Source organism: Panthera pardus, unplaced genomic scaffold (assembly GCF_024362965.1).
Source record: "Panthera pardus isolate Hobbes unplaced genomic scaffold, ASM2436296v1 HiC_scaffold_21, whole genome shotgun sequence".
In the NCBI taxonomy this organism is placed as follows: domain Eukaryota; kingdom Metazoa; phylum Chordata; class Mammalia; order Carnivora; family Felidae; genus Panthera; species Panthera pardus.
The window spans coordinates 69,907,595-69,917,866 of NW_026526777.1; the positions used below are offsets into that span (position 1 = coordinate 69,907,595).

General features: G+C 55.5%; 1 protein-coding gene across 1 annotated transcript in view; it reads right to left on the reverse strand.

Annotated features, from left to right (window-relative positions):
* Positions 1-246: 246 nt before the first annotated feature.
* The window catches only part of DISP1 (dispatched RND transporter family member 1), a 186,169-nt gene continuing 176,143 nt past the window's right edge, over positions 247-10,272 (reverse strand). Inside the window, 3 exon segments of the mRNA XM_053909475.1 lie at positions 247-657; positions 659-3,759; positions 10,148-10,245. Coding sequence (XP_053765450.1) covers positions 270-657; positions 659-3,759; positions 10,148-10,245 — 3,587 coding nt within the window. The 3' untranslated portion in view covers positions 247-269.

Below are 10,272 nucleotides of genomic sequence, written 5' to 3' on the forward strand. Positions count from 1 at the left end.
CGGACAGGCGCTCGTCAGGCCGGGTATAAAGGTAAAAAACTTTATGAACTTTGTACTGTTTGAAAAGATAAAATCCAATAATCAAGACAACGCTCCTTAGAAATGTGAGTTTGTTGTTTCTCATAAAAAATATAAAAATATTCCATGACTTTTGACAAAGTGCAACTTGCTCCTGCCATCTTTGGGCTCCCTTTCCACACTTACGGGTTTTACCTCCATTTCAAAGGAACAACTGAAAGGCATCAGTTCTGAATTTAGCACTGTATTTATTAGAGTGTTTTTATCAACAAACTTTCACCAGAAAGTTCCGAGTGCGTGAACGCAGGGGGCTCACTGGCCTCACTGTCTGCAGAGTCGCCCTCTGGGCGGGACCCGGGCTGCGCGTCCCCCATTAGACGGTTAAACACAAAGTGTGGTTCATTCTGACCGGACTGTTCCAGATCCCGTGACAAGCACAGCCCTGTGTTCCTGTCTGTCTTGTCCGTCTGGCCCCCTGGACCCGAGCCCTGGTTCCTGGCCCCTCCACCGCCCTCCACGTGCCCGACGTCTCTGTTCCTAGCAAGCCCCCTTTGGCTGTTCTCAGGATCACAGTGCGCTTTTCGTGGGGACCCGGGGCTTCTGCAGACACAGGCCGACGGCCCCACCGTCGGGGGGAACGTGCCCCACGCTCGGGAGACCGTGAGTGCGGGTCTTCTCTGGGGCCTGAATGTGCTGCACGGGGTGCAGGACAAAGCTCGTGGGCAGAGGATTCTGCGGTCCCGGCGGCCTCGCTCCGCCCTGCAGGCAGGGACAGTGATGGACGTGCGGGATGGTGCACATGAAGCCTTCGGGGGCCTGGTGTGCGCCCTTCTGCACGTGCACGAGGCTGCCGGCGGGGGCAACGCACTGGGGACACAGCCCGTCACCCGCCTGCTGGCCGGCATGTGGGCCAGGCGTCAGGTGTCTGTAGGCATCTGGACAAGTGCATGTCTGACTCAGAGAGAAGAAGTGACACACGGCGTGCTGCTCGAGAGGGGGCGGGAACGGGGCACCGCCGCCATCGCCCCCGGGGCCTCTGCTGTACGCGGCACGCACCGGCATCCCGAAGTTCCTCGCGGGGCCGTCGGAAAACTTGGAGCAGATGTGGGTCTCCTCGGAGGCGCTGCCGCTGCGGGACGCCAGGGGCTCTAACTCATAAAACTCATGCTCCATTTCGGATTTGGGGGCCCTGGGATCTAAATGATACGCATTCACGGTGTGTGTTTTGCTTTGTCCCTTGTCCCCGGGGCTCGTGGACACGGCGTGGGAGAAGGCGCCACACTGGAGTCTCCCAGGTAAAGGAATCTGACCGCAGGCGCCCTGGGGCCCGAGGCAGCGGCACAGGCACTGGAAGAAGAAGGTGGCGAAAGCCCAGCTGACACACATGATGAGCATCATGAAGGTGCCCAGCTGGGTGTATGCCAGAACCGTGGACGGCATCATCATGGCCCCGGCCACAAAGGTGGTCAGAGCGGCCATGGCCATCGCAGAGCCCATGCGACTCAGGGAGAAGATCACCTTCCCCTCCCGGTCGGCATCCGGGGCCAGGCGGTAAGCGACCCCGTAGTGGACGGCGAAGTCCACAGACAGACCGACCGCCACGGAGATGGTCACCGACTCCAGGACGTTCAGCTCCCAGCCCAGCAGGACGAGAGAGCCCACGGTGACAAATATGGTTCCCGTGATCGAGACGATGGCGAAGAGGCTGATGAAGACGTTCAAGGTGGTGAGCAGCATCACGCTGAACGCCACGGCCACGGAGAGCCCCATGGCGATGAGGGTGCCGTCCGAGAGGCTGTCCTGCAGGTCGTAGAACTCCAGGTTGCTGACAAACCAGCCGTTGCTGAGGCCCTCGGGGGCCGAGCTCAGCTCCCTGGAGATCCACGCGTCCACCTCCTTGTAAAACTGGTGCATCTTCTCGTAAGCCAGCGTGAACAGGTAGGTGCTCTGGAACTCGAGCACGACGGCCCTGATGGTGTCGTTGATGTCAAACCTCGGCCCCGGCGTCTTGCTGTCCAGGTGGTACCCCGTGCTCCGTTCCAGCTCCATGATGGCCCTCTTGATGCACAGCTCAAAGATCTCCTGCTTGTAGGGGAAACTCCAGCGCCTGCAGCAGAGGTACAGGGCCGGCTCGTCACAGTCCTGGTTTTCCATCCACTGCTTGAACGTCTCGATGAAGCAGCTCGTGAAATCCTGCTCATCCGTCTGGTGAAAGAAAGTCTGGTTTCTCAGCTTTTGACAGAAGTGCAAGATCCAGACCTGGGAGGCAGGGCTGGCGATGTTAAAGCTGCCATCCAGGGCCAGCTTCCCTTTGCTCTTGGGGTTCAGGGGGTCGCCGTTGTCCTCCGGGGACACGCCCCAGACCACCGTGATGGGCATGTGCAGCTCCTCCCCGCGGTGCACGCGCTCAAACATGAAGAGCTTCTTGTACTCGGCGTCGTAGCGCTCGAAGGGGTGCGAGGCCCGGAAGAGCTGGAACTCGTTCAGCTCCAGGGAGGGGAGCTTCATCTTGGGGTTCACGCACACGACGTAGGCCCCGCCCACGGTCAGGGCCAGGAACCAGAACAGCCAGACGTAGCGAAACTTGATGACCACGCACGGCAACACCTTCTCGAAGAAAACTCGCGAGGCTTCGGAGACGGCGAACAGCAGCCGGTGGCACTTCCGGCGAGCCGCCGCCCAGCAGCTCTTGCTGACGTACTGCTGCTGCGGCTTTCGGAAGCCGCTGAAGAGGTTGAGGAGGTACCGCTCGTGCAGGACGACGACGGCCGGAAGCCACGTGACCATCAGCACGTAGTTCACCAGGACCGCCGTGCCCGCGTAGACGCCGAAGCAGCGGATGGCGGTGATGTTGCTCACGTAGTTGGCGTAGAAGGCGGCGGCCGTGGTGAAGCTGGTGACGAACATGGACAGCGCTGCGTGCTGCAGGGTGACGCCCACCGTCTCCGCCGTCCCCGCGTGGGGCTTGTCGCCCTTGGCGTGGCTCCAGACGTCACACAGGACGAACGCGTCGTCTGCGCCGATGCCGACCAGGATGACGAGCGCGGTGAGGTTCATGAACGGGAAGAACTCGAAGCTGAACACCACGCGGTAGAGGAAGTAGGAGACGATCAGGGAGCTGATGACGGCAAACACGGTCATGAGGGTGATGAACAGGGACCGCGTGTAGGCGCACATGACCAGCAGCACCAGCAGGACGGCGATGGCCGGGTACGCCGTGTCCGTCAGGAGGTGGTCCTGGAACAGGCTGTGCTTGAGGCCGAACTCGATGCCGGCCACGCTGGTGACGCCGTCGGAGCCGTTCCAGGCCACGAAGTTGTCCAGGTAGATGTCCATCATGCTCTCCCCTTTCTCGGTGGGGGAGAAGAGCATGCTGTACCTCAGCGCGGGCGCGGCGGGGTCGGCGGCCTTTGGGGCCACGAAGTCTTTGTCCACCAGGTAGTGCAGGATCTGGTACACGGCGTTGTACTTGGTGCACTTGCGCGGCACGCCCGTGCACTTGAGCTGGCCCTTCCTCCTGGCCGCCGCGTCCCAGCAGTCGGGCCCGAGCGAGCCGTTGTGGTAGTGCCTGGCGCAGGCCCGCAGCAGCTTCAGGGTGTGGGCGACGTCTCGCTCGACGATCTTCTGGCAGGACGACCGGTTGTTGAGGATGGCGACGTAGTTCCCCAGCGTCCAGCTGGGGCAGCAGGACGCGGCCGTGGTCCTCTGGCACAGGTCCCCGAAGTGCGGGTGGGCTCTGATCTGCAGAGAGAGACGCGGAGACCGGCGTTTAGAACCGCTTCCCTCCAAGGTCCGAGTTAAGGCGGCCTGGAGGGGCGGGGGCGTCGTGGGGGCTAGTTAACCTCCTCCTGGGACGAGGCGGACGCCCCCCAGGCCCACGCTGCGGGCGGGGCGGGGGAGGGGGCAGCAAACTGCCCGGCGCACGGACACGCACGCGCGAAACCACCAGCGGGTTGGTTTGAAGGAGACAAAGTCAGCGCCTTTTTAGGACGCAGGCCTTCGGAGCCTCTTTACAAGGCAACAAGAAGGATGGGCCACGCGGCTTACGTATACACACCTGCGGGATTAATTCAGAGAACAGACAGCAGCTGTCCAATTGACAGAGGGACAAATTGGCGGCTCTGCCTAAAACTTCTGGTCGTCGGCATGAAACCTCTGGTGACAGGGAGCTACATCGCAGCCAGCTTGGCTGGAAGCCAAGACGGTATTCCCCAGAAAACCGTCAGCGAGCCCGGAAGTGACCCTGGTGACGTCAGGAGCAATGGTCCTCAGTTAAAATATCCCACATTTCCGATTTTTAAAAAATCTGTGTGTACAGTTAATGAGACAAATAAGCAGGAGTTGATTTCTTCCACATCCTTTAAGGCTTATTCAAGTTGGATAAAACTCCTTTTGGGGTTTGGGGAAAGCACGACGGTTCTGGATTTGGTGTGGACAGCGCCTCATTTAGAACACTGTCCCACCACCGCCCAAACCTGCAAATTACATGAGTGGCCCCCTCCCGAGAGCCACTTTAGGAAATATCCCCCTTCTCTTGGGCCTGCCAGAGACTTCTCTTCGGAAGGTGGCCCACTCATCTGGGTTTATCAAAGGCTGTTCCAGGGAGGAAACTCCAAAGTTCAAGGAGGGTGTGACTGTTTCTTCTACTGGGATTAAACGACTCCACCTTTACGCTTAATCAGTCATATGCTGAAGTATCTTTGCAAAGGGAACGTGGGGACAGATCGCGTCTTTGGTACTTAGACTCATCCAAGAACCGGCTTCCCACGCCCCTGGCTGTCGAGACCCCTGAGCGGGACCAGTCCTGGCAGGCGGGTGTAGAGGAAACACTGCACGTGTATCCCAAGCATCAGAGCCAGGTGACCCACCGTGGGGATTCATTGTCTGCTTCTGTATACATTTGAAATTTTCCATAATTAAAAAATTTTAAAGACTACTCTATTGAAGGTGAAGAAAAATGAGCCCAAAGGGTTATGATTCAGGCATACTAAACTGGTTATTTTAACAAAGGCTTAATTTTTAAGCTCATTTCCAGAGAGCCGTAATTATCTGACATTTTATAAACCGGTATGATTAGTATTTAATTCTTTGTAGGTAAAAACGTTCACATATGCTAACACAGGGGAAGCCCTGGGATCACGTCTCTCTGGTTTTCATGGCAGATAACCAGCTTTGCCCCACAGACAAGTATCACACCAGCCCCTGGAGTCGGCCTGGTGACTCAGGAGAAAGGTAACGTAGCCCCGACGTCTGAGTTTCAGATGGAGGAAAATGCATCCATTATGAAGCCCGCCGTCAGCTGAGAGGAACAGACGTGTAGTTGTTGAAATAACCACATGCCAGAGAGAAAGGAAATAGAGTTGCCAGCTAAAACCAGGCAAAAAATAACCTTCAATAACCTTTTCAAGTAACAGCAGGGTTTGTGTGTGTGTGCCTGACCAGAGATTACAAAGTTAGACAACATAAATGCAGACTAAAGACAGTCGTATTTTGATGGCTGTTATCAAAAACACATGCCAGTGGGGCCCTTGGAGACCAGCCCTCAACTCCAAAGGTGGTGCTGGCTGATGTACAACCTTCCACAGTTTTCGAGGACCCTGACAGGGTTAGAAAGGACAGAGGAAAGATGTTGTGACTGATACTCTTTACTCCAAGTTGGATGCCAGCACCTTGAATCTAAAGGGTTGGAGCCCAAGAGAATGTTTAGGCTTTCGGGGAATAAGGCCCTATGTTCCCCTCCATCTGTCCATCCACCTGTATGTCCATCCATCTACTCATCCACCCACCCGTCCGTCCACCCATCCACCCACCCACCCATCTGTCCACCCATCTACCTACCCACCCCACCCATTTGTCCATCCGCCCACCTATCTACCCACCCGCCCATCCATCTGTCCATGCACTCACCACCCCATCCATCCACCCATCTACCTACCCACCCATCCATCCGTCCATCCACTAAGCCACCCGTCCATCCACCCATCCACTCAAAATAAAAACAATACTTATAGAGAACCTACACATGAAGAGTAAGGTACAGTGATCCTTGCCCTTGAGTTACGCACAGTGAGGCAGAGAAATAAAAAGCTCAAGTCGCTATAATTCAACAGGGGAAGCAGCAGGGATGTGTAAGGGTCTGTGTGAACCTGCAGAGGGGGCACCCACGTCTGAAGGGCTTGGTTGTTCATGACGGGGATGGCGAGACCCACAGGCGTTCGTCATGCTATGGGGCTTAAAGAGATCACAAGCAGGCGATCTTCACGTAGAAAGCAGGTTTTCAGAAAGAGATTCGCAGGAATGATTTCAAAATCTTTTAAGTTCTCAAACTGGGAACTTTCAGTGAAAGTAATTTCTTGTAATTTAAGAGCAGGTGGCCTTTCTGTTCTCGTCAGTCACAGACGGGATGTTTTAGGGAGTCATTTTGCTTTCATGGCTATAACAGGTCTGCGCACACACCCATTTCCAGAGAGGAGCAGGGGTGAGGCTGACTTAGAATGGGAGGAAGCAACAGAAGAGAGAAAAAGAAGACACTGGCAGAGTTTTCAATGGTGCCTTAACTTGTAAAGCTATTGGCTAAGCCGGAGACACTTTAAGAGGCTGAGAGAAGAATGACGATCAGTACGGGGTCTTATCCACTCTTCTCCCACGTGACACCCCTCTTGTACTAAAAGCTCAAGGGACCCAGGGAGACGAGGCACAGCAGGGCCCCGCTGTCCTCTGTAACACAAGTACCACACATTTCTGGAGTCCACTAAGCTGCAGGGGGGCTCATGTGTCCACAAAACTTACCCGGTAAACAGGGTGTCAGGCACTAAATTTCACAACTCTTTGACAAGCTGGTTGCTTGAGTGCTAAGTTCCATGATGGGCAAAGACTAAGAATCAGGGTAAAGGGTTTCCAGCAGAGTCAGAACCCGGGAAACACTCCGCTGGGTCTAATGGCTGTCCGCCAGCGCGTCCCTTGGGATGTCAAGGCAGAAAAGGGTAATGAAGATCCGGGGAGTCCGCTGAGCAAACCAGCATTGTGTCAGGCAGTACACGGCAGCATCAGAAACAGGAGCTACTCGCTTTGGAAACCAAGGCCCATCGGAATCCTGAGCACCAGGGGCATATAACTTCAAGGGAATCTGGGGTTTGAGCTCAGTGCGCTGCAAACACAAGCAGGTGACAAGGGACACGTGTGGCCTCGCTGAGCCTTCACCCCAATTACCAGCCATTTTCCGGTCATCGCACCCGCCGTTAAGCCCTCTTGCTCAGTACCCCTTGGTGTGGGTCCCATCCAGCTTGATGGCTGCTTGAGCACAAGGGCGGGGGTGGGGGTGAGGGGAGGAGGAGGGAGAGGCCGACAAGCGGCGTGTGCACAGTTTGCGTGAATCACGACCAGGACAAATAACGCTCTGCAAAGGGTCTCGACCCGGGAGACCCGGAAAGGGTACGGTAGTCACCTGCAGACTGAGCTGCTAGGCGACAGTTATTACGTCGGGTGTCAGGGAATGCACGATCTCTGCGAGGAAGGTTTACCGTTCTGTACTCACTGCAGAGGCTGTGTGTGCCACTGTTAAAAACAGCATTTAACAAGGAAAATTACAACCTGCTCTAGGAGGTAGGAATTCTGGGGCCTCGACCCCCTATTTATTCATTTGTCATTGTGATCTGTAACTGGCTTGACCATTCCTGCAGACGCACGTCTTGGGCCTGCTCCTCAGATTTTCAGAAGACTAGATGCTTGCCACATTCTCGCAGGAATTGCAAACTCGAACTCACGGCCATCCGGTCCTGATAACCAGAGTATGCTGGGAAACAGACAAGAGGGCACACCGCTCCTTCAACAGTCTAAATGTTGCACATGCATCAGGCCAAACCACTGGGAAGCCACGTATTTAGATTTTACTGCTTTAATCCCCTGCAGAAATTGCTTTTGCCGGAACATTCTCCCGCTGCCAGCCTGAGGCACGGTTTAGAAATCCGCTCCAATTGAATACTGTGCGTCCCGTAAGCATGGTGGTACTTAAGGACTCTGACGGACGCCATACTTCTTCTACGGAGGCCACGGGGATGGTGCTCCCCGTATTAGTACGAGGGGAAGGGGACCGTCTTCTAAAACACATTTGCTGCCCTATTTACCTGACTTTTGTCACCAATTGCGAGTTCTGTTTTGCTCTGGGTGCCAGGGAGGGAGGAGGGAGGAGTGCGGCTCACGGCTGTGCCACCGCGTACTGATCGCACCGTTCCTGTCCCTTCAGTTCTGTTACATTAGCCTTTTTGTGAGCTGCCTAGTCCTGCTGGCATTTATCGTCTGAGAGAGTCTGACACACACCCACACGTACACAAATAGCGTCCACTCCCGTGGTGCCACAGCACTGCGTACGGGCCTTGGGCCTCTGGGTCCGTTCAGAGCCCATCAGTGCTCACAGGATCGGCTGTTGCTCTTGTAAAAAAAAACGTACTTTCTAGGCCACGAGGGCTCTGTGAGGATCGTTTCGGTGGGAGAGGGCGTGCGTGATAACACAAGACAAAACAGAAGAGGGGTGGTTGTCTTCTGCAGCATGATGCATGGCGGGAAACAGAGACTAACGTCAGGCTGGGCTCAGATCCCACACCTGCCGCTGACCACCTGCACGGACTTTCCCCATCCACAAGACAGGCCAATAGTAGGATTTAATTCACGACATTATCACAAGGACTTAAGGAAACAGTCCAGTGTCTGGAACACGTCCTGACAAATCCAACAAAACCCAACAAACACCAGCTATGAATCAGCTGCGTGAATTCAGTCTCTTCAGAGTCTTTGGGGAGGGAGAGTTAAAAGGTCAACAGCAAAGGTGGGAAAGGAAGGACCGGAAGCCGTGGAGTCGCGGCACTGCTCTCCCGTGAGCGTGGTTACCACACAGCCATGTGTGAACAGGAGCCGCGGGCGCCACGGTGGCAGGGCTGCTGGGGGTGGGGGGGGGCGATGTCTCGCACATGCTAAACAGGGCTGTGCGCGTTTACTCCTTGAGAGTTAACTTTCCATACGAGACGGGCTGTGACTCGTCCACAGTTTCCGAATAATGAACTGAGAGCTGTAGAAGAGAAGAAAATAAGGCAAACAAAAACTGACCGCTGATTAAGACACTTCGGTTTGTTTGTAGGTGGCCAGTGACTTTGGTCTGTTGGAGCTGGGCAGACAGAAGATGGCCCTCACAGAAAACCCTGGTGGCCCGACCAGCAGGAGATGCACAGTCTTTCAGGATGAGGAGGAGAGTCATGGGGCCCAGAGGTGACCTGGGCGAGCCACTCAGTTCGCAGAAGGTACGTGAGTCAGCATGGTGGGCGCTGGCCCTGTGGCCCCCAAGAGCCCTGTCTGCTTCCCTGAGAAGCCCCGTGGCCAGGGTGCTGGGGCGTCAGGCTCGCTCTTAGGAGACACGTGATCAGGTTTCCAGCAAAGCAGGGACTTCGGGCTAAGTTAAGAGTTACGCTAGGAGACCGGTGAGCACCTTCCCTGCTGCTGGGACGGGTGCACGAGTGGCCCCGAAGGCAGTCTCGACTCGGAGAATCTGCCTCTGAGCACACAGAGCTGATAGCCCTTCCAGAGCCCGGAGGCCGACCCCACGTTTTCTGGGGCTGACATCTTTCGGCTCCAGAGACCAAGAGCAGAGGGCTTCTTGTGTTGTATCCTCTGTCCTCAAGGGGTTTAGAGTTCAGGGCACCCTGGCCTGGAGCGCTCGCCATCTACACACCCACATGCCTCGATGTCCCCTTCCCTAGCCTGTGCCCTGAATCTGCCCCAAAGACCCGCTGGTTGACTGCCTGGTTAGGCCGTGGACAGCCGCCTCAGTAGGCAACAACAGAAGTGGCTTAGGAAAGACACAGCACGACCACAGAAAGGAAACATGCTGTGAAATTAAGACAAAAGACTGGAGAGAGAACAGGGGTAGGAAAGAAAGAGTTCTTTATTGAAGAACATGGGGGCGCAGAGGCACCTGCATCCGAGGAGGTAAGAGTGTGGGGCGCCGGCCTCTGGCGGGTGGTCCCCGGGACTCAGGCACCAGGAACACTTATGTTCCAGCGGTTACCACGTCAGCAGGGAAAGGACTTTCAAAAATCTAATCTTATTTGCTGCAAATGAATTTCAGTTTTGCTTTACATACCCTTGCATTGTCTATATTGCACATGGATTTAATCGCAGGTAAACTCCACAGGGTCTCCCCTCCAGCTGCCGTAAACACCACTCTGGAGTACCGGTCGCCTGGTGACATGAAAAAAGAAAAGAAAA